Source organism: Meles meles, chromosome 7 (genome assembly GCF_922984935.1).
Source record: "Meles meles chromosome 7, mMelMel3.1 paternal haplotype, whole genome shotgun sequence".
Classification (NCBI taxonomy): Eukaryota; Metazoa; Chordata; class Mammalia; order Carnivora; family Mustelidae; genus Meles; species Meles meles.
In genome coordinates this window covers 125,032,480-125,058,099 of record NC_060072.1, presented here as the reverse complement: position 1 = coordinate 125,058,099, position 25,620 = coordinate 125,032,480, and the positions used below count along the sequence as shown (strand labels likewise).

At 37.4% G+C, this 25,620-nt stretch overlaps 1 protein-coding gene across 7 annotated transcripts; it reads right to left on the bottom strand.

The window, feature by feature from the left end:
- Positions 1-2,094: 2,094 nt before the first annotated feature.
- Positions 2,095-25,620, bottom strand: SUV39H2 (SUV39H2 histone lysine methyltransferase). 7 transcript variants are annotated; one of them, XM_046012173.1, is made up of 6 exons: positions 25,037-25,620; positions 22,635-22,780; positions 8,893-9,564; positions 6,739-6,885; positions 5,211-5,340; positions 2,095-4,412 (listed from the first exon to the last, which is right to left on the bottom strand). In XM_046012173.1, exons 1-6 carry the CDS (start codon positions 25,467-25,469, stop codon positions 4,306-4,308), a joined length of 1,635 nt encoding a protein of 544 aa, XP_045868129.1. In that variant the 5' UTR covers positions 25,470-25,620; the 3' UTR covers positions 2,095-4,305. The 7 variants fall into 7 exon arrangements, with proteins under 7 accessions (XP_045868129.1, XP_045868131.1, XP_045868130.1 ...); XM_046012175.1 differs by having other exon boundaries at positions 9,433-9,564; XM_046012174.1 differs by having other exon boundaries at positions 25,439-25,620.

Here is a 25,620-nt window from a genome sequence, read left to right as displayed (position 1 = left end):
TATACAAAGAAAAAACCAAGGAGAAAGACTAATGCAGAGTTCTAGCTGGAGACTCTCCCACTCCCCTCAGTAACAGAATGAGCGTACAGAAGGTAAGCAAGAATACAGAAGAACTGCAGAGCACCACCGACCAACTGGATCTAACGGACACAGAACACTCCACCCACTAACAGGTGCCCGTGGCACACTGACCACACTAGACAACCGTAACCTGCAGGGTCATAAAAACATCAAAAAATCAGCCCCTTATTTATCTCAAAAGACGTATCACTTAAGAATGCTGGTGTGAATACAATGACAAATGTAAGTGGAAAAATTAGGACCGGAAAGAAAATAATTAAATGGCAAAAGCATACGCGTGTTCTGGGAGTCGTTTGATTTCCTTCAAGTCCATCAGTGGGTTACATTTTTGCATAGTTCCCTGTTTCACACAGTCCTAATAACAGATTTTCTCCAGCACTTTGCGGTATGCTGGCATTTTACAGACTAAGGAAGCAAAGGGAGAGATGGCATTTAAAACGAGTTTAAGTGGCATCTCTAAAACAGTTTGCAGATCCATTAAACTAAATGATATGCAGTACCGCTAGGCTGCACTGATCCTTTTTCTAGCTCAGCAGCTACTCCCAGCTTTTGATGAAACACATTCCACAGATTCCGTATGTCCGGAGTAAAAATACGCGGATCCCATTTTGCCCCTCTCTCCTATAAGTACTATACCTAAATGCCAATGAATATAAAATCACTAAAGACCAGTAGAGGTTGCAGATCATTGGTTGAATATCACCTCATAACTACAACAGGCCTAGTACAAAAACCCAGAGACTTCATTTTTTATTTACAGCTCTAAAAATTGGTTACACTTCATTGTTACAAATCATATAATTGAATGTAACTCTATGTTCACTGACACCAAAGACTTCATCTTAACAGTCTAGCTTATAACCCAAGGTGGGAACTCAAAACATGCCTGGACACATTCTGCTGAAGTTTTTAAGCACTTTAGAATCACAGCGCCAGTTTACATTACACAGTGCTATGTTCTCACTGTTTTCTAGGTCAACCTGGCATAATAAATGCCAGCTGAAGGAATTTCAGGGTTAGGAGCACTCGAACAAACTTAAAAAACACCACCACCACCTTGTAGTGCTCACCCAAGACTGTAAAGTACAGGCTGGCAGTACAGAATAACTAGCAGACACATACAGCGCTTACTCTGTGATGATGCTCCATTCTCTTACACACTGGATATCAACTCCTTTATTCCTCACCAACACCCTTTGAGGTAGATAAATTTATTCTCCCCATTCACAAATGAGGAGGCTAAGGCACAGAAGGTTAGTTCACACAGCTGGGAAAGCCGGGACTGAAAACGCAGGCAGTCCAAGCTCAGAGTCTGCACGCTCAGCCGCTGGGCAATGCCTCTCAGAGAGAGCACAGGACTGGGCAGGACTCAGTATAGTGGCTATTTGATTTTTACTTTAAGAACTGTAAAGTAGAAAAGACAATGTGAAAAAAAGTTTCAAAATGCCAAAATAGTCCTAGAAACAGTGCTGTGGCTAGACATTTGCCTTACAGAGGAATCCAAGAGTTACATGTTTGTTTAAACAAATGGTACAGAATTGAGGACCTTTTAGTCAGGTAGTTTACTGGCCTGGAGCTGGGTGATCTTGGGCACGTTACTGTTACCTAACTAGTCTAGACCCCCTTCCCTCTGCTGTGGTCCAGAGTTGAGAGCACCAGCCTTACCAGTTTATGAGGAGCTCAAAGAATAGGAGCTTTAATTGAAAATTCCCTTACAGTTCCAGGCAGTTTTTATTTAGCACAATGTGTTTAAGTAACCTGGTGACTAATAATGCTCAAGACATTTTACAAGTATCCATCCATATCCATTTTAGGCTATGTAAAATCCTACTATAATAGTCAAATGGATTAACCATGACCATGATAAACTTTAAAGGAACGGTATAAAAACCTTTGGCTAATCTCAAAAGCAAGTAGTCCGGAATGCACCAGTGTTTTTTGACCCTTTTGTACAAAGCCTTACTGGAAATGACAGTAAAACAGAAACAAAGCTAAGCCACGATAAATAGAAAATCAAATGCCAAACTAAATTTATTTCGCTGAAGAAAAATGAACTGTAAAAAAAATAAGTGCAGTCTAGATTTTGCACAGAGGGGGAGAAGACCCTGAGATTACCAACTGTTTTTCATGATCCTTGTGTAGGTTCTGAAAACAATATCAATAAAACTCGCACAGTGGATTTACTCAACCTAAATATTACCCTTGAATATTGGCTATCTATATTTATACTGAGAGAACAAATTCTGACAACTTGGGAAACTAAAAAAGCTAAATGTTGACTTAAAATAGTTAAAGGCTTTTAAGAGCTGCATGTAGGGAGTTTCTATTTTACTGACTAGGTCCAGCTTTTTAATAACGGTAACACAGGTAATTAAACTCTCAAAGACCCATTAAATTTCTAGTAATACGGACAAAATGAAACAGATTTACTGAAAATAGCCATTCCCTTTGCCCTCCTGTTTTACATTTGTTTTTACCACAAGAAGTAGACAAGAATAACTGGATAGTAAAACACAGACTTCTTAAGACGAATATTAAAATTACATCTTTAAATCTGTGAGAATTATAATTCAGAGTAAGCTTGGCCATTGAAGCACCTGTAAATCTGTGATGCTTTCTTACCACAGACACCATGTGACTATTTTCTCATAAAGAAAACCTAAGAAATGGCACCCAAAAAAATATTTTTCCTTGACACCTGCAGATTTTGGTTAATACACTGAGACTCCAAACATGTAAAAATTTACCCTATATTAAAAAGTCATGTGGTAGCAGTATAATGCATAATAAAGATGCATTCTCCCAAAAAAGAGGCTCAAGGTTAAGAAGATATTTGAAGTGCTGCATTCTTGAAGTCAGATCGATTTTACCCAAACTTATTTTAGGTCATTAAAGCAATGGGGCAATGAGCTTAGGTATAATTTATTTAGGAATACTGAAAGCCAGATTTACTTGCTGCGCTTACCTTTATGTTGGACACCATGATTACAAATGCCGCAATGAGAGATGAAAACACATTTTTTCCCGATTGAGGTTTTACTATGCAGGAAAATAAAAACAAAAACCAAACAAGGAATATATTCCATTTCAGTCTTCATAGTTCAAGTAAAAAAAGTTCTCATTATTCAGGTACATACTTTGGCCAAGCCAAGTTTAGCTTTATCACATTTAAAAAATTCATGTATAAAAAATAAGTATCAGTTCAAAATATAGATTATTTTAAGAAGGGCCTGCAGGAAATATAAAAATAATTAAATTTGGTGGAAATGTTAAAACTGCCTGAAATTCAGAAGATGTAATATGAATGTATTATATGAAACATTATTGTTACGTGCAACTGCACTCAGGGGTAGCTCGTTTTACTGTTTATGTTTAGACCAGAGGTACTCAACATGGATCTCTTAATTCATGTCACTAAGAAGGGCCCTTCAAGTGCTCCCTTTCCTCTGCCTGGCACTCCAAAAAACCCTCCCGTGGTCCCATTGCCCCATCCTTTCAAAGCGGCATAATGGTCAGACATGCTACAATTTGAGAGCTTTTTGGAAATTTTTCTTTTAAGGGAATAAAAGTCTTTAAGAATTATTGGTTCAGACATACATGCCTCATTATAATAGCTTAGATTGCTTCAAAATATAAAACTGAGCTGTAATTAAATTCTTTTATATTTAATTTTAAACTTAAATTTCTGTATCAGCAAGACCCAATATTTTCATGAAAGTAGAAAAATAGTATAATTTAGTATCATCTGTTTGTCTCAAATACAAGTACAGTAAGTGATAATGGGAATGACAATAGAACAGAAATAACACTTGTATATATTTGCCCAAACTAGATTACCTTTCCCTAAATTCAAGGTGTACGCAGGTTGAATGTTTGATCTGAGTGACTGTTCACTATCAGTTCACTATCAGTTCAATGCTTAAACACCGAAGGAGGCATTTCTTTATTCCCACAGACTTTGTATGTATGTATATGCTCATCTGTAAATAGTTTTCATGTTTGGTATCTCATTACTAAATATGTGTATTTCAAATTAGTCTATGACCCTGTGTTGTTCTCGTCAGAAGCATCAGTAATACATTTGGCCAATAGTTTGAAACATGAACTGTAAATTAACAAAGCATATAGTCTTGATAATATGAAAAAAGTCCCAAATACAATTTTTTGAAATGTCAACATTAGAAAAAAACAAAACTACAATCATCAACTCTATTTCCTGAAAATTCAGTTGAGGTAACCTCTGCAAGTCACAGCTCCACACTTGCACACAGTTCTGATCCTCTTTTTGGCTGGGCTGTGGTCAACAGAATCTGAAGATATATCTCCAGAACCTGATTACATAGAAAAAGAAATACGGAAATAAGAGTTAAGACAATTCAGAAGGAAGTTCAAATTTTCTATCACAGTTTTAAGTAAATGTGAATATTCAGAAACAAATCATTGAACTATTTTCAAAGGATTGTGTGGGCTAATAAGAGATAAAAGCATACGCTATTAGCCCATATTTCTAAGAATAGCTTTTGGAAATGATGGGAATTAATGGGAAAATCTGATACACATTTAGTTTCATACATAACTATACATGTATGAACATACATGGCCATACAGATATGTATGACATACATGGCCATAAAGTGAGGCCAAATAGCAACAACTTGCAATTAATATTTGGAAAAAAAACAAAGGAAAGAAAAAACATATTGTTACAATAAAGCAAACAAAAGTACCATTTTTCTTTTTTTTTTAAAGCCAAATCCAAGTAGGAATGGATTAAGTTCACTTGTGATTTAAGTTGTATTTTCAATCTTTTGAATATACATCTCTTAGTAAATATTCAGAAATGTATGCATTACAATTTTAAAATACAAGTAATATTGAGAAAAGATGTATAATAAGCTCTCATAATAGAACTTATGAAAAAAGCAGGTGGCAACGTGATACAGAGAAAAGAGCATTACTCAGCTTAAGGTCAGGCAGACCAGGATTCTAGTTCTACCTCTGTCAGAATAGCTTTGTGACCTCGTTTTTTCTCTTCTTTAATATTTGCTTGGTTCAGATCTTTTGGTTCAGGTCTTTTACTACTCTGATTCTTCAACAACCGAACACCAAACTGTACTTAAAAACCATACCTTTCATTTGATAATCAAAAGTGAGCTCTTCTCCAGCATATATAGTTCTTGTGGAAAATAATGCTATTCGGGGAAGACGGGTGTCAAGGTTGTCAATGAAAACATTGAAAACCTGAAGATTTGGGTCACACTAAAAAGGAACATTAGAATCAATTTATGTAAAAAATGACGTGAACAGGCTCTTCTATGTACCATATAAAATATTTAATTTCTTGACTATTATTTTAAGTTCTATTAGAAATTACATTATTGTTCAGCAGTCTTTGAGGCATGCAGATTAAAAAATACTGTTTTCACTTATAGAAAATCTCAGACATACACAACACTAGTAAAAATAATCCACATATATTCACCCTGCAGCTTTAACATTAACATTTTTACCAATCCTGTTTCATCCAGTCTCAACTTTTTAACTTCTCTGAGGACTTGTCATACAAACCCTAGATAACATTATCATTTCACCTGTATGTAGTTCATTTCAATAAGGCATAAAGGAATAGGATATAACTATTTAAAATATTTAAAATATTAAAATTTAATAACTATTTAAAATACAACTATTTAAAATATCAAAATATCAAAAAAAATTCAGTCAGCATTATACAACTCAAATTTCATACTGCATACAGTTTCATTGCTTTAACTTCTATTTGGAACTCTTAAACATTTTGAAAATTCTACATTAAATTCTGGATAATGCAAGAAGAAACATTTAGTGAAGCATCCTAAGAAATCAAAGTTAAGTGTTTACCTGTTTAGAATACATCTATTTTGAGAGTATCTCAAATTTATCATTAGGAAAAAAAATTAAAGCAAAAGTTTAAGTCAATCAAAAAAACTAACAACAAAGGAGTCAGAAGGTCTCTGACATTTCACTATTTAAACATAAACTAGTTTCTCAGTATAAAATCCATCAAAAGTTTAGCATGGCCTACTTCCTTAGATGGGCAGCTACATAACCTACTCTTATCTGTGGGCACTTAGTAGGTACCCAGTAACTATTCATCTCCCTTATTTTTACAAATAGTTTATAGAGTATAAAATTCTACAGTTAGAATTCCAGCTGTATTCTAAGTTCGTTTCAAACATGAATTAAAAATACATAATTTAGAAAAACAGCCCTAAATACTTAAGTACTCTACCAGTTCTTAAATTTTAAATATGTATTAACATGTTACATGTTAACCTCTCCAGCTGCATGTGATTCCTAACCTTTCTACCTGCTTAATTCCTCCACTAACTTCATCCTCTACATTAAGACAAAACCTAACTTACGATGTTATGGAATGATTAAATGAAGTAGCATACATAAAAACTCTGCAAAATGCATGGTATTTGGCAGGTACCTCAGTGAATTTTCCTAATACAGCAATAATACCATAACCTAACCTAAGAGGTTTTTATATTAAAATACTCTGGAAATATTAAAAGGGTAAGTAATTTAAAGATAATTATTCCTCAACTATGGAAAATCATTAAAAACAATGCTAAGTTGATTTGTTCTGTCTATTCTTTAAGTGTCACTTACACTGTGATTCACAAAATGAGAGACATTTCCATATCGGGCTGCATCCACTGTGAATTCATCAGATTCATAATCCAGATCAAAGAGATATGTGATTCCCTTGTTGTCATATAACTGCCCCCGTCTTTCAGCTTCTTCACTTGTGATTACCTAAAAAGAAAAAACTATAGTATATTATATAGCTATTGTTGAACTGAAGAAACACTCATCCATAAATTATTAACATACTAATGCCTACAAAGGTTTAAAACGAAATTAAAGTGTCATCAAGACAAATATTCACACAAACTAGAAGAGCTGGATGAAAAGATGTGGGAAACTAAGGGTAGAAATGACTGCAAAAGAATCAAGGCTGTTTAAGACAGGAATTAGGACAAACCACAATTAAGACAGTACTACTTTCATTCCAATGTATTCAGATTTTCAAAACGCTACCCAATTACAGCTTCCATAGGACACGGAATGTAAAAGACTAAAATTCACAAGTAAAGATACTCCTTTGCAACGACACAGATGGAACTATATGCTGAGGGAAATAAGTCAATCAGAGATCTCACTGATACGTGGAATTTAAGAAACAAAACAGAGGATCATAGGGGCAAGAGAGTAAAAAATAAAACAAGATCAAACCAGATGGGAACAAACCTTAAGAGACTCTTAATCAGAGGAAACAAACTGAGGGTTGCTGGGGGTGAGGGGGAGGTGTAGAGGGATGAGGTAACTGGCTGATGGACATTAAGGAGGGCATGTGATATAATGAGCACTGGGTATTACACAAGACTGAAGAATCACAGACGTGCACCTCTGAACCAGTAATACATTATATGTTAATTAAAAAAAAAAGTAAAGATACTCTAAAAGGTTATTTTTTCCTGGAACTAATCTGTGCAGTTACAAATGTAAATTTGTTACAAATATAGGAAAGAAGGCATGCTAAATTTGCAGTCAACTGTATGGACAAAGTTTAGTTTTGCTGAATCAGCTGTTTTAATGAAATTCTGTAGCTCAAAACCATCATCTACAGTTCTGTTCTAAGAACATAGCTTTACCAGATGCCCAGCTTAGGAAACCAAAAATGTCTAAAGTGATTCATGGTGTCAACCAGACTTAACCACTGCATTCAGTAAGCCAAAACAGAGAATTTGATTATACAAGATCTGGTATACAAGATCCCGAATAGTGATTTACAATAATCTGCTGTTGTCTAAAAACTGAAGGATCGAAGTAGGGTTCCAATTTAATCTCAGGATTCTAGATGAATACAGATAATTATACATGACCTAATTCCACATAACTTTTAAAATGTCAGATGTGACAACCGGGGATACATAAGTCACACTTGTATTTTCTAGTCACAACTTAATCCTTCACCCAGTTTGAGGAAGTGTAGCGCAGGGGCAAAGCACACTCATCTCAGAGACTTGGTTTTGAATCCTGGCTCTTCTTCACTACAACGTGACCTTGTGCAAGTTGTTCAACTTCTCTGTGCCTGTTTCCTCATCTATAATAATGGAGATAACACTACTACCTCCCAGTTATTGAAAGGATTAACAAGTTAAAACATAAGGTGCTCAGAATAGTATGTGGTACATACAAATACTATTTTTTCTACATTTACATTATACATACAATAAATTTGTTCAGTCTTTAGCAATTTAGAGAAGAGTCTCTTGCTGAGCTACAAAGAATTTGGATTTTCTGGTGGATGCAATAAATGCTTTTAAGTTTTATTTTACAACACTTGCTCAGAGAGCATTTGTCTACAGTATCTCTCATGTTGATATGTTTACTTTTGCCAACTACACTTAACTGTATTTAGTCAAGTGGATGAAATATAATCTAAAAGTTTTCAAAGTCAGCAGATGTTTAGATCTGATTTTCTTCTTAGGGCTGTTATGTAAAATTGTCATATTTTACAAATTCCAGTCTCAATGACTATTAATGGATGGTTCTGAAAGAACCAATTTTTTCATTATATATATATATTTTTTGTTCATATACAAGTTTGTATTTCTAACTATGCCAGTGAACCCTTCTCTCAAACCTGAAATTTTTACATACTTGCAAATGGTAATATAAAAATATACCAATATTTGTTACTGATGTTAAAAAAAAAAAGCATAAAACCTTCCATTGTTTGTTATAAGGTGAACATACCTCTCCAACATATTCCATGACAAAACTCATCCTTTTAATCTTCACAAGGGTTTTTACACCCCAGCCACAACCATTGCTAGTTCGAAAGATGCAAAGTGAATACTGGGTGCCTTTTTGTACAATCCTATTGGGACAATCAGGTCCACATTGACACCTTGAGTTGCATTCATAAATGGGGGTACCAGGTGGGATTTTAATTTGCTGGTTTTTATTATAAGCCAAAAGAACTCCAGCTTCAGCAGGACAACATTTCTCAAAGAAGCAATCTGTACATGAACAACCAAAGGTAGCTTCATTGACTAAGCTGATTCCAGGAGCTGGTTTGTATTCATTAATGTAGTAGAAGTCTGAAGGTGGGCCCTCTAAGTCAACAGTATTTTCAACAAAAATCATTCCTTTATGATTCTTTCTTCTGTTGAGTTCATCTTGCCATCTCTGCAGAGCTATCCTTTGTTTAGCCTTCTTTACAATGTACTCAGCAATGGCAGGTTTCAAAGCTTTGTTATTGTCTTTTATAGATATTGCTTTGCCTTTGTTTACCTGAGATAAATAATTATGCTTGTCATTAGAGAACTGCTGAAGTAGTAATGGGCACTTGAGATTTTGCAAAGGTTCCCAAGTATTTGTAGAATCTGGCCATCCTTTCCATTTTACAAGATAATATTCCATATCCTTAAAATATAAAAGAAAATTAAAATCAGATGACAGTCCTAATTAAAATAATTTAGTATCTTAAAGAGTAAGGTAGCCATTATTCTTCTTCTTAATAAAGCTCAGAATATATTAAGTCAGAGGTTTCTAGTGGATGAAATACAAAACGTAAAACATTTTTCTTTATATCACATAAATTATGTACAGAATTTAGTTGTGGCATCGTATGTTTGAAAGCATAGGTGAAAGAACTGTACATGAAGATAAGAGTACTGAAATTCACAAATATGTTACCAGTCATTGTTAAAGTCATATTTCTTATTTATCTTGATCCTGGAAATGGTATTCTCAAAACTAATAATTTATGACCTACAGTAGTGCTTTACCCGGCCACCACAGATGGAGGCATCCTCTAAGGTAGGGAATTTTAATATTTTACATTGGATATAAGGCAAGTTCTATTTCTCAATATCATGGGCACACATCCCTTAGATATTCTAGAGAGACAATGTCCAATACAGTCATTCCTAGCAGCATGCAGCTATCAAGCACCTGAAATGTGACTAGTCCAAATTGAGGTGTGCTTTAAATGCAATACACACTGAATTACAAACACTAAACACACAAAAAACTAGAATACTTCTTAATGTTTGAAAAATATTGATTACATACTGAAAAATATTGCTTTTACTGGATTAAATGCATTATATTTTAAAGACTGAATTGTTTAAACAACTCTCTGTGCCCAACATGAGGCTAAAACTCACAACCCTGAGATCAACAGTCACACACTCTACCGACTGAGCCAACCAGAAGCCCCCAATTAATATATTACTGAAAGCAGTCTCACCTGTTTCATTTCACCTGTTTAATGTGATTACTAAAAATTTAAAATTATATTTATGTAGCTTATACTATTTTACTGAACATCATGAATCCAGAGAATTCTTACCTTATTTAGACTCACCCGTGAATGGAGAAGGTAGCAGGCACTCAACCCACTAAAGATCAAACATTTTGATCTAGCTCTCACACTGCTGTTGGTCCCTAGAATTTTGCCTTCCTACCCCAGCGACTTGACTAGGTTCTCCTCCCTTAAAATCAGGGAATGCCATGCTAAGTTCTTTTTAAAAAGGTAGTTAAGTGTGTATAATAAACAAAATTCCAAAGTCCTTCAATTTTTTCTTTGTCCTCCAGAATAACTCACATATATCCACATTCTAAAATATGAAAGGGATTAAACTGTATATTCTACAGTTTTTAGTTATTTTAAACCATGGATGTGGATTAAAAACCTAATTGGGATACATCTGCTTTTCCCTGAAATTTTTATTAAAGAATTTTAATTTTTATTAAGTTTTTACTATAACGGATACGTATAACACTTGTTTTACTATTCATAATTTATTCATGCCAAATAACCTGGAACATTTAGGAAATGCTGCTGAGCCACAAACTGGGGTACAGGAGCCCCCAGGTAGCTTTGCTGAAGCAAGTCACTCAGCCACTGAGTTAGCTTATTTTCTTCCCACTGATCTGTCTCAATGTTTTAGCATATTCTACTCAATAAGCAATACTGCTTGTGAGTTAAAGGAACTTTCCTTCTTTATGAAAATGGTCAAAATATGCCTTACCGGTTTAAAAAATGTGGTTAAATTAAGGTGTGAGGATATGCACAAAAACTGTACTCTTTTGAAAATACATATTCTGGGGCGCCTGGGTGGCTCAGTGGGTTAAGCCTCTGCCTTTGGCTCAGGTCAAGATCCCAAGGTCCTGGGGTTGAGCCCCGCATCAGGCTCTCTGCTCACAGGGAGCCTGCTTCCTCCTCTCTCTCTCTGCCTGCTTCTCTTCCTACTTGTGATCTCTGTCTGTCAAATAAATAAATAAAATCTAAAAAAAAAAAAAAAAAATACATATTCTGATTTCAGGGAAAAAAAGGAAAAGCTTAAACATATTGAAATGTTAGTCAAACTGGCTTACTAAGTGTTACATAGACTTCTCCCTCCTGTCAGGTAACTACTACAATTTAGGATTTATGTTAGTAGGTATCTGCTCAACAACAATGTGACCCACATAGGAGTATCTAATGTATTTTTTCTACTTCTTAACTAAGACAATTTTTAATTTTTCTGACTCTGGAATAAAGCAATGCAACTCTGACTTTTTTTTTTTTTTTTTTTTTTGCTACAGTTTTCCTACCATAACCCTGGATTATGCCAAAAGTTTTCAGCAAATAATGGAAGAAAGAGAAACACTGGCTTCAAATCAGATTAAGCTAAATTATCATTCAGCAAAACCAGTAACATCATGACACTGAAGTCAGGCTCCAAAGTAATATATCATATTGTTTAGTAATGAGCCAGCTGCATTGTTAGTGAATAAGTTTTGTATGTTAACTCCATCAGTACCTACTTAATTTACAGATGGTAAAGATGTTTATAAAATGTGAGTGCCTTTGGCAAAATAGTATAGAAATACTAGTAATATTTATTTCACTTGTAGACTTATTTTAGTAAGTGCATTTTACTTTAAATCCCAAAAAAGATATTTCCACCTTGAAAAATTAGTTTGGCCTAACAAATTTAATTAATTCATTAAAAATTCCAAATAAAAGCCCAGAAGTTCCTAAGCCTCATATATATCAGTATTTTATTCTGATATTCAATCAACTCTTGATTACCCATAGAAATGGAGTACGGCTGTAAAATGATCCATCAATCACTCCTGTATCATTTAGAATGCATCATAAGAATTTTTTCTTAAACACATTTCCCCCTACTATATTTGGCTTAGGTTAAATTCATTCAAATATTTTAGTATTTAAAATAAGTCCATGAAAGCTCAGCCACTAGGGGGTGTGATGAGATGTAAGGTACTGCTAGTCTTCAGGAGTAAACTCTCACTGGGAAAAGGCGACAATAACATATAAAGTAAGTAGCAATGCAAGGCGGTACAATTTTAAATGACAAAACAAGACAGTAATTACCACTGATATAAAGGAGGAAATCAATATAGCTAGAAAGGAGCACAGAGAAAGCAGAACAAACTAAACTGTGAAAGACTGCTAGGATTTGTTGGGGAGGGACCAGGGCAGGCAGGATGAAAAATACCAGCAAAAGCGTGGGGCTAAGATTTGTATGAAGTATCCAGAAAACAGTGAAGAGATGGCTTTGGCTCGTTCCGAATATTGAAGCGAGAGGTTAAACTGTAACAGCAAGGCAAGAGCAAATTTTAGCCCTGAACACTCGACAGAGGCATTTGAACGTTTTTGTAAGCCAATGGTTTTGACAATTCTTAGAAAGCCATGGGGGTTCTGTGGGAAGCTTCATTACATACAAATACATCTGATTCCATCTTGTTTATTAGAAACAATTTACAATTTTTCTAATTGCCAAGCCAATGACTCTTCAGTCTACATGTTACTTGACTTGGACTTTGACATCACACTTTTCTCTTCACTCTTGTTCCTTTACTGCCTTCTTGGCTGAGACTACTATCACTGCCCATCACTTAATGAAGATACTCGGGGCTCTGTCCTAGGCCCCTTTTCACACCAAGTAAGTATTTATTGCTTTTGAGAATCTGAAGAAAGCTGTGGACCTTCCCCTAACCAAAGTCACTATTTATACTATTTTGGATAATGGAGAATATTTGGATTCCAGAAGTTAAGAATCCTTGCTCTAAATGCTCTCTGGGCAACCTCATCACTCCAGTGGTGTTAATTAAATACTGATGATTTCCAAAATTTTATCAGCACACCCATGCATCCAATAGCCTACTGGGGTCCAACAGGTTCTTACATCCATCTCTCTCCATGGAACTCACCACTGTCCTTTCTAAATGGATTTCCCCCACTGTTCCCCATGAAGGGTAATCTTACCCATCATCTACCCAGTCACATGAGTCACAAACTAGGAGCTCAATATAGATTCTTCTTCTCAATCCGTCACCGAGTTTCTTCGGATACTTATTACTGTCCATTTTATTACCACAGCTCTAATTATTTCAGGCCTTCAATTCTTTCTGGGATTACTGTATTAATCTTCTAATTTGTTTCCCTACCTCCAAACTGATGACACTCTAATTTATCTTTAAGTTTTCTTATAAAAATAAGAAATCCATAGCACCAGTCATTCTGTAACTTTCTTAAGAATTTTAATGGCTCCCCCACTGCCTAAAAAATGAAGTTCAAACTTCCTGTTATAACAAAGATCATTCTTGATTGGGTCCTTGATGCCTAACACAGTCTTCCGTCATGGCCCCATTCAGATAACCCTCTCTAGCCATACTGAACTATGGCTGCTAATATTTGAACTTGCCAGGCCTTTTCACCCCTTTCTCTACAAAGTTCTAATTAAAATGGCCTCTTACATTTCCTAATGAACTTATTTTGGTCTCATTTTTTATGTATGGAAAACTTATTCATCTTCAGAAGTCAGTTCAAATGTCACCTACCCTGTGAAGTCTTTCCTGTCTCTCTTGCCCAGGGAGAACTGACTACGCCAATCCTCTTGTGTTCCCATTTCTAAACTTAACCAGAGACGAAGAGGGATGAAATCTTATTCTTCACAGCCCCCAAACCAAGCACAATTGCCTACTATATCCTAGGCTTTGACTAAATGTTTCTGAATGCAAAACAAAAAATATGACTACCAACATGTATGCAATAAAAAAAAAAAATCACAACAGTAACCATATTGATTTTTAAAAGAAATACAACCTGTTAAGTTTGATCTGGATAGTAATTCGTGTTTTTTTCAATATTTATTCTGTCATCAGCGGTTTATAGCCAGTAAGTGGTAGCAAGCACAAAAACCTAAAATATATATATCCCATATATATATATGGGAGAACAAAAAAACAAAACTATCTTCCTGTTAGCTAATTTTCCGATCCAGTTTTGAAATCATCTTTTTCAGTATTAGTGGTAGAACAGCCTGAATCTAATTATGAAAACACTAGGGTTCCATGGAAAGTCACTGGATTTTCAGGCCAGTAAACTGACCAAGTAGCAATTCTGAGAATTGGGCTAGTGGCCTAAGACTGACACAACTGAGCAACATGACCCTGGAAAAGCCCTTTCTTGGAGTTCTCTTTTCCTGATGTCTAAAATATGGATTTTAGCCAAATGATTTCTATGTTATTCTAGTTCTTAACAAACGCTTCTAAGTGCAATCAGTCTTTCAGGAATATTAATCTATGTTAGATGTGGACAATTCTCCCAGTATGTGCCATGCTCTGTGGTGGTTCTAGAGACACAGAACTACCTGGATACTTTATAAACTCAAAGCTTTGGTAATATTTCTTTCTTCATATTTGCTTATTAAGGGAGAAGACTTACCAATGTGCATGGGGGTTCTCGTTCTTCACTGATGAGCTAAGTACGTTAATAAAGAGTATTCAGTTTTGTCAGAAATGTTTCCGTATAAAAGGTGGATATGGCAAGAACACGGTGCAGAAAAACCATACAGCACTGACACTATCACAAATTGTTCAAGTGGACCCCAACATGAGCTCACAACAGTAAGAGCCTTGCTGTTCCTCCAGTTAGCGTTCATTCCATTTCCCAAACTGGCTATTTCAGAACTCCTCCATTTTGTTCAAGGTCACAATCCCACTACCTCCCCTGTTATTTTCGGTAGCACTAGACCTCTGTTCCTAATGCAGAGAGAAAAGAGAAACTCCCTTAACTTCCACCCTTCCATGGATGTGTAACTAGGGAAAAGGTGGATGCAGATACAAGAGATGTACTTCATCAATTATCCCACCTCTCCTGTCTCTTCAGGTTCTCCCTACTTGTTCTCACCAGCACTTAAACCTCCCTTTTTTTTTTTAAGATTTTTTTTTTTTTAAATTTGACAGCCAGCAATCACAAGTAGGCAGAGAGGCAGGCAGGGAGAGAGGAGGAAGCAGGCTCCCCACTGAGCAGAGAGCCTGATGCGGGGCTCAATCCCAGGACCCTGCCATCATGACCCAGAGATGAAGGCAGAGGCTTTAACCCACTGAGCCACCCAGGCGCCCCTTAAGTCTCCCTCATTTTTTAAAAGCAATATTAAACTAAACCACCTTTGAGATATAAATGCTGGAATATGTAAGGAATTTCAAAAATATAGGATCAATTACTAAAAGTTGAGAGATGGGAGACTAAAGGTGACAGGGGTAGAAGTTTTCTTTTCAGTGTAAGTTCACTTTCTATAACATTCGATTTCTAAAATCACATACATAGATTACCTTTGCAAATTTTTAAATATATAATTATAAACACCTTTAAAACTTGCATAGCCCTTTCTCCCTTTCTTCAAAGCTAGAATTCTTCAAAGCATAGTCCATACTACTTGACTCTATTTTCACTTCTAATTTCTTACTTTTCTTTTCTTTTCTCTTTTTTTTTCCTCTTTCCTTCATCCCTTCCTCCCTCCCTCCCTTTTTTAAGATTTTATTTGTCAGAGAGAAAGCACAAGCAAGAGGAGTGGTAGGTGGAGGAAGACGCAGGCTCCCCACCGAGCAAGGAACCTGATGCAGGACTCATGCCAGGAACCCTGGGATCATGACCTGAGCCGAAGGCAGACACCTAACTGACTGAGCCACCCAGGCATGCTTCACCTCTAATTTATTCTTTAATTCATTCTATTTTGACTTCTATCCATGCACACACACACACACACACACACACACAAATATGGCTCTAACAGCATCAATGACTCTTCCATTGCTCAATCCAAGGGGTCCCTCATGGTTCTTTTGTGACCCATTGGCTTCTTCCCTCTTGTGCTGACACTAACTCTCCCTCAGGTCTCATGATTGATTCTTCTGGTTTTCTTCCTACCGTTCTTGCCAGTTTGTCTCAGTTGCTTTTATAATTCTTCCCATGAGAACCCCTTCCCCCATCCTCCCCATACTACTCATCAGTCCTTGTTCTCTTCTCACATTTTCTTTGCTTGATACTACAGTAGCCTCTAACCATTTTCAAATCATTCATGGCCCAAGAGCCAGAACACCATCTTCAACACATCCATTTCATTATGTCATTCCCCTGGTCAAAACCACTAAATGTTTCCCTACTGCCCTTAAGATAAAGTCCAAATTCTTTTCTTGGAGTGTAGGGAGCTGTGCTCTCTCGGTCCTCCACATCCTTCTAGCCTCCTTTCAATCCCTCTTGTTGACTATGTTTCACTCACACTTTCTACTCCCTGAAGATTTCAGGTTCTCTTCTGCCTTAAGACCCTTCCCTACTTTTCGTCCCATCCTTTGGGACTAAGTTTAAACACCATTTCTTAGGAACGGCTGCCTAGTTTCTCCAGAAGTTACAACCTGCTGTTACATTAGCACTTACCTCAACCATAAGTACATTGTACAATTATATTTTAAGGTTTTCTATCCTCACTAGAAGATCAACTCCATGTATCAAGGGCCATACTGCTGTGTCATTAATTGCTGAGATCCCTAGTATCTAGCATACGACATGGCAGATGGCAATAAATATCTGTTAATGGGTAACTGTATCCATTCTCAGAGCTTCAACTGCTATCTTTTTGCCAATTACTTAAAAATCTGTTTCCAGTTCTCATTCTGACTTAAAGCCACATTCTCAACTATGTACCAATCATCTTACACTTAAATGTTCTCAACCTTCACCTCCAAACCCAACATGGTCCTTCTATCTTAATCCTCCTATATTGCTGGGTCTTGGTAGGCAGTATTATCTACACCACTACACGTCAGAAGCCCATGTTTTCATACATGTGGATTTCCTCACTGCTGGATTTCTACCCAATCCTAACCACTAAATCATAGACTTGTACATTTTATAACCATAATTTTTTTAAAATTTACCTATTTCTCTTTATCTCCTTTAATTTAAACATTATAATTTCTTGCCCAGATAACTGGGCAAATGATTCCCCCATTACTAGAGAATGTTGTGAAAATTCCTTCATTCATCTCTCATTCTTTCCCATTCCCACATTCTAGCACTCCATTCTCTGTAGAAAAACTATGAGTGACAGTGTACCTGTCTTTTTTTAGGCCTCAGTGGGATATCCCCTCTTCTGGGAAGCTTTCTGTGACCTGGCCCTGGTGCACCTCCCACAGATATATAATGAAGTCTGCTACTGTGCTTATTATACTATACTGTAGTGGATGGTTTACTTATCCATCTTTCCAGCAGGCTGTGAGTTCCTTAAGGTGAGAGACAGTTTCTGATTAATCTTTATTCTTCCCAGAATCTAATGTTGTACCTGACACACAAAAGAAACCAAATGTTTATTGAAATGACAGTAAGACGATATAGGAGTTATTAGTCAATAGATTGCTGCTGTAATCTAAATATGAAGCTAAGAAGATCTAGTGTACTGGTGATTGTGAGGATTGGAGAAATCACTGATGCAAAAGCCAATTCAATTCATTAAGCACTAACTAAATACCCCTTATGTACTAGAAACTACAGTAAGACAGAGTCCTAGCCCTAAATGGTTGCCAATTTAGCAGAGAAGATATGAAACCAAGCTATAAAATGTGTCAAGTTCTAGAATAGTAAGAACAGTGCTCATTAAGTCCTGACTATAAAGCAATTAATTTTAGGGAAATGGGAGAGGGAAGAAGCCTCAAAAATAGGTAACTTTTCAGCTCAACTTTCCAGGCCAAAGAGAATTCTGTCAAGGAAAGAAGGGGAACAAAAGTATTCCAAAGAGGGAATTGGATGAGAACAGCAAAAGGGTACAAGGGTGCCTAGCTCAAAGTAGGTGCTCATTAAATGTTAGCTAAATGAAAGAATTTATAAGTATTTCCGTGTGGATAAAAAGTAGGAGATGAAGCTGGAGAGGTAGCTGATGGCCAGATAATAAAGAACCTCAGTACAAAAGGTCTCTGCTTAGACTGGTAGCCATTGAAAGGTCTATAGCAAGGCTCTAATGCAATCAGAACTGTGTTTTAGAAACATCTGTAATGGCTTTGAGGAATGGTATTGAAACAGTGTCTCTTTTTTTTTTTTTTTAAGATTTTATTTATTTATTTGACAGAGAGAGATCACAAGTAGGCAGAGAGGCAGGAGAGAGAGAGGAGGAAGCAGGCTCCCCGCGGAGCAGAGAGCCCGATGCGGGGCTTGATCCCAGGACCCCGAGATCATGACCTGAGCCGAAGGCAGTGGCTTAATCCACTGAGCCACCCAGGCGCCCCTGAAACAGTGTCTCTTAACAAGCTAAATGGAGAGGTACGTGCCCTGAACGTGAGAGGGAAGAAAGAAAAAAGGGAGCGGTATATTGAAATAATACCAGCTTATAAAGTAATTTGTACTAGAAACAAGAAGAAATGAGGAACCGAAATGTGCAAGTAAGGGTGCTTATTCCAAAACAGAAGCCAAAAGGACTGATGAGAAGAACGAAGAGGAAACCAAAGAGCAAAAGCTATCTAAAACCTAACTACAATAGTCAGAATCCTGTATAAGAATAATGATAGGCGCCTCCAATGTAGGCACGGACCCTGATGTAACTAACTGTTCAAGTACAGCAAGAATGAATAGGAAAATACAAAGAGAGGGGAGGTAGAGGGTAGCCTCTATCCTATCAGAGGGTAGGTAGAAAGGAAGAACTAAAAATGTCTGAACTTAAAAGTGTTAGGTAACTGGAGGTATTACAGTTTTGTTAGCTTAGATAGGGAACACTACTAGATCACGATGCAGATTTGAGGGAGGAAAACAGGTACAGTTTTGAATATGTTGAATATGGGAACCTGTACAGTGTCCAGTTTGAAATGAAGTCCATAAAGAGGTCAATGCCTCACAAAGATTTGACAATCATGAGTCAAACAGATAGAAGTAGAAACCAGGGGGAAAGAGGTCATCTACAGAGTCACTTCAAGGTGAGAAGAGGGCCAAGGACAGAGTTGTGGAGGTTATCTACTTTCAGAGGAAGGAGACCTAAGAGACAAAAAAGGAGATTCAGAAAGAATAGTAAGAAAAATAGGTAGAAAAAGGAGGGGAGCTAGAGATGAGTAACAATGATGGGCAACACTTCTAAAATATGACTATCACAGGTCAGTCTCTGTTGTAAGCATTTATCTACATCAACTCATTTAATGCTACTCATAACCCTATAGATGGGTACTACAAATATCCTCACCTTGTAAGTGATGAAATAGAGAGGCTAAGTAATTTGCTAAAAGCCACTCAACTAATAGATGGTAGATATGGAGTGTGAGCATAGACAGTCTCTCCTTGGACAAGAGAATTTCAAAGAAAAGAGAGGCCAACAGTGTCAGACATTGCTGAGGAGACTAAGATTTGAGGTCCTCATATTTGGAATTAGGAGGTCACTGAGAGGGGTATAAATCAAAATAAAATGGGTTAAAAAGTTCCTGAGAAGTGAAGAGACAACCCCAGGAGAAAATTTTTATAAACTGTGTATCTCATGAGGGACTATTTGGCATGTATAAAGACCGATTACAATTTATTAATTTAAAAAAACCCCAATTTTAAAAATTGGGCAAAGGCTTGGAATGGACAGTTCTCCAGATATACAAATGGCTGAAAAGCACATGAAAAGATGCTCAGCCTCATTAACCATCAGAGAAATGCAAATCAAAACCACAAGGAGGTACTACTCCACACCCACTAGGAGAGCTATAATCAAAGAGTCAGATAATAACATGTGTTGGTACGGAGGTAGAGAAATTGAAACACTTGTAACACTGCTAGTGGGAGTATCTCTTTGGAAAAGTTTGGCAGTTCCTCAAATGGTTAAACACAGAAACTGTATGACCCAGCAATTCAACTCTTAGGTATATATCCAAGAGACATGAAAACATGTCCGTACAAAATTCTCTACATGAATGTTTATAACAGCATTATTTATAATAGCACCAAACAGAAACAACCCAAATGTCCAAGTACAGAGTAAATTATGTATGCCATATCCCTATAATGGAATAGTTGGCAATAAAAAGGAATGATGTATTAATACATGCTATGACATAACAAACCTTGAAAACACCATGCTAAGTGAAAGAAACCAATCACAAAGAACCACATACATATTGTAAGCTTCTGTTTGTGTGAATTGTCCATACAGGCAATCTACAGAAATAGAAAGTAGATTACAGTTTGGCCAGGGCCAATGGGGCAAGAAGACTGAGGAGGTTTGGGGAGTAGTGGCTGAGTGGTGCAGAGTTTCTTTTTGGTGTAATGAAAATGTGCAACCATCACCACAGGCAACTTTAGAATAACTCTGAGAGCATGCTAAAAGCTCTGAATTGTATACCTTAATTTAAATTAGTGCACGGTATGTGAAATACATCTTGACAAAGCTATTTTAAAAAGATAATTGGAAATGAAGTAGAAGATAGGAATGCGTGAGTGGGAGATAAGGTCGAAGAAAGACTGGGGGAAACCTGAATAGGTTTCACTGACAGAGAAGTCCAGTGGAAACACACACACACACAAAAGCATCAGGGATTAAGCAAAATCCTAACAGGGATGGAGGAAGAACACCAAAAAACAGGGACAGCAAAGATAGAGATAACTGGTGCAAAAGTAAATTGAGAGTTCATACTTGAAGGAACCTATTTTTCACAGAAATAGAAGAAAGGAAGTAAATACTTCCCTGTCTGTGGCTGAATGTAAAGATGAAGGATAGAGTAAGAAGTCCAAAAAAGTAATAGAAGTTAGAAAAATTGCTGACAAGAAAAGGAAAAGAAAGCAACAGATAAAAACCTTATGTAGAACTAAGTGGAGTGAGATTAGAAATAAGCTTTAATGGTGTCAGTATGTGATTATAGGATATTTTTGGCTAGATTGGTCAGGCCAGTTTATACACCAAGATGCCAGTTGACTGGGCTGTTTTGGGGTTGAAGGTTGCTGAAGAGTGTAGTGAAATGCTTGATCATAAAATCCCATTGAGTGGGGAAGGTAATTAAATGAAAAGATGATGGATGTTTCAAAGGAAGAACTGGATTTAAAAACTCAATCAATATGGAAGCCAAAGAGGAGGATTTCTAATTCACATGTCTGGTAGAAATGACAACTAAATGACCAAAAAAGAGTTCTTGGAGAGGAACAGGCAAAAGAAAGATGAATTACTCAAAAATATATCATAAGGTTTAGATTGAAGAAGGTTCTTAGGGAAATAAACCTGTCATTTTATTTTATTTTTTTAAGATTTATTTATTTGACAGAAAGAGAAAGATCACAAGTAGGCAGAGAGAGAGGAAGAAGCAGGCTCCCCGAGGAGCAGAGAGCCTGATGCTCTGAGCCGAAGGGGGAGGCTTTAACTCACTGAGCCACCCAGGTGCCCCAAACCTGTCATTTTATTTATTTATTTATTTTTTTAAGATTTTATTTATTTATTTGACAGACAGAGATTACAAGTAGGCAGAGAGGCAGGCAGAGAGAGAGGAGGAAGCAGGCTCTCCACAGAGCAAAGAGCCCGATGCGGGGCTTGATCCCAGGACCCTGGGATCATGACCTGAGCTGAAGGCAGAGGCTTTAACCCACTGAGCCACCCAGGCGCTCCCAAACCTGTCATTTTAAAGAGAAACAGGAATCAAGTGAGGCCCAAAGACGTTAAATGACTTTGATAAAGCCTCAAAGTACCAATCGAAGATCAGAAATGATTTCAAACTCCAAGCCATCCTACGGCACCACAGAACCTCCCTAATATCTGGAGTTTGACATGATACAGGACATATAAATGGTAATGCTTCCCGAGGAGATTCAATAGCACTAAAACTGGGTTTTGAATTTCTAGGTTTATTTCAGATGATAGTGGGGAAATATGATTCAGGAACAAAATGAATGACAGGAGAAGCCAATATGAGATAAAACATTTGCTCTGGTAATCCACATGGAGATAATCAAGAGTTGGATGTAGAATGATATAAGCACCTTAAAATATTCTAATGCGAGAACATTTAATGCTTCAAAATCCTCTCAGTGTTATTTGGCAATATAGATGCTAGGACATATAAATTTATTATGGCTTAGAATTTTTAACATTAAGAGCTTCTGCTTACTTTTAAGGTTCTTTTTAGGTTACAGAAATATGAAATACTGAATTGAAGTCTGATTAAGTCTCTTTTAAGGGGCTAGATATTTGCCTTACCTTTACTACCTTGTAGTCACACAAGTATTCCACCTCATAATTGTTTAGATTCCTTTTGGTGATTCCAATCGATTTACATGTGAGTTTTTCTTTTCTACATAATTCCTGAAGAGTATCAAGTGAAACTAGGCAAGGCACACACCAAGCTACAATAAGAAAATAGAATTCTTTACTAATGAAGTAGCTACTCAATTAAAGCAAAAAAAAAAAAAAAAAAAAAAGAAAAGAAAAACTTAAGACCTCTATATCCCACCCTTCAACTGGCAATTTTATAGGACTGAAAATTCATATGACAAGGAACCATTTATGGGTCTTCGAGAAAAAGTTAAGCATTAAGGAACTATTTTGATAAACAGGTCTTCTTGGATTTTTTTTCATAGGTCTCTATCCTACTATGCTTAACTAATGTAGATTAATTTCTACTAAGCCACCTGAACAAAAAGTTTCATGTCTATAAGCTTTCTTAAAATTACATATAGATGCAAAGGTCAACAGAGATAATGTTTTTACCTTTTCCATTATATTCTGCATAGAATACAAAGAATATATTTGGTTTTAATAAAATGTAGCTCTCTAAAGAAAACTTATTAAAAATATCTTAAATATATTTTAAAACATCCTTACAAGTTGATAAAAACAACTTTCTCCCTTTCTCTTAGTTGGTCAATAAGAAATGAAATCTAATTGAAATATAACTCTATAGTATAGTTTTACATCAATCACATGCCCTACTTTTCCCATTCTGGAATGCTGAAGGAAATTTTAACTCCATTTATTATTTTGCCTATGTTGTATTATTATCAAGGTAAATAAGCCCAAGAGTTATAACAAATAATGAAGAATTTATTTTCATAATACTCATTTCCTGTACTGTTTTTAAAGCCAAGATTTATAAAACAGAGTAATCAATTTACATAATCCATATACCAAACTTTAAAAAAATCAGACACACTCATACTTAACCTTAGAGAAGCCAGTAACTAAATGTGCTGAAGATTTTTACTCATAAATTTCTGTAAACAGTGTGCTACCATATGGCATATAAAATATGTTACGGCAAACTGATGTTTAGAAATATGTAATAAACTTGGTTTTATTGCTAGTGTTATATGGTAAGCACTCCAGAGAATCAAGGGTCCTCTGCCCCAGCCTCTGCTATCTGCCCACCTGACGTTAGCAATATTTCCATCTTTCCAGATTTCAGATTCACTGAAAAAATGTGAGGGTGGGAGTTAAGTGGAATTAACCAAACAAAATCTAGCAGTAAATTCAAGCTTTACTTGGTAGCTCTCCAAGGTAGTTCTGATAACCTTTTGTTTTGAGGTAAATTTCCAAGGAAGAGAGAACACACAGCAGCTCTTACTATATCCTTCCCTCACCCTCCCCAATTCATACCCGGGCTTCACTGTCAGAAACCTTGAAGCATGATTTTCACCACCCCGCTTCCTACAAAAGATTAATAATTCTAGACCACAAAAATGAAAGGTATTTTCTCCAAAAAAATATTTGGGGGAGTAACTGCTTACTGTGGAGTGGTGGTTTGGGAGAGTGGTATAACAGAAATTACCACTTAAAATGTCTTTCATTTAAAAAAACTTCGAGATGCTTTGTGTAAAGTTATCCTCACTATGCTGATCACGGGCAAAGGAGGTTCCTCTTGGATATCACCCAAGCTGTGTGTGTCTTGTGTCCCTACCATTTTTATCTAGTTTAACCTGAGGTTCAAGACAACCCTGAGCGGAAACGCTATTTTTGAGAAAAAGACTGTAACATAAAAAACCACAAACCCTTGGTTAACAATTCCGATTATCTATAATAATGTAGAAGATAATTCATTTGGAAGATTAAACATTTCGTTACCACTACAAAAACCTTACACTAGGTTCACACTAACCTCTAGCGGAAGAAAAGTCTGGGGATAATAGGCTCATAATCTAGGTGGAGAGTAGTGCAAGCAAACACTTTAAATTCTAGAGTGCCTTGAAAATTCCAGTCTTGCAGGGGTGCGCGCGGAAGGCAAGTGCACACACACAAGCACTACACGCTAGGTATCTAATTCTCTGGCGTCTGCATAAGTAACACGCAAATTCCCGGTGGGTATAAAAATTACCTTAAGCCAGAGGCTACGTCTTCAAACACCCACTTACTGGGATATTCTCCGACGGGGAATTTACCCTTCTAGTGCGTCCATACTGAGGCATATGCTCACTTATTTCCTGAGGGTTCACACTTCAGCCCCAATTTCTTTTTTCCTCTGATACTGAGGTCACATTTACACCACCGGGTACTTCCCGCTCCCCAGTTAAAAAGCCAGCCCGAACACAAAACGTCCCGCCCAAACCACCACAAAGGAGTAAACCACACCCGTGCCCACAGGCCCTCGAGCACCCCCCGGGGATTACCAGGAGCCGCGGCGGCCGCCCGAATACCTCCACACGGCGACCAGGCGGGGAGGGGCCTCCGGCCCAACGGGCAGCGGGGGCCGAGCCACGGAGTCCGCGGGACCTCCGCGGAGCGAGAGACAGCCGACCTCGGAGCAGGGCGCGCGGACCGGGCCCCGCGGAAGCGGGGCGCAGGAGGAGACTGCGGGGAGCGAGCGGGCCGTGCCGTGAGAAGGGTCAGGGACCGGGGAAAGGGTGAAGCCCGCGGGGCGCCTTTAGGGGCCAAGATGTCAGCAGAGTGGAAGGCGGCGTTTCGCCGCGTCGCGCTCTGGCGGCCCCACGGATCTCGGCCCCGCTTCCTGGGCCTTGGGAGTTTGACTGGAGAACGGGGGATATTGAGGGGTGCCGCTCTCCAGCCCTCACCTCCTCGCGCCTCGGCCCCGGCCGCCGCCATCTTGAGGAGCTTTCATTCAAACTGGCGCGGTCTGACGGGATAGCTCAGCTGGCTTGACGCCCCGCCCCTACCCGACCTGCGCGGGAGTCGGGGGGCCCGGGCTGGGGGCTGGAATCTGCGACGCTTCGTGACGTCACCGGAGGCCGACCCC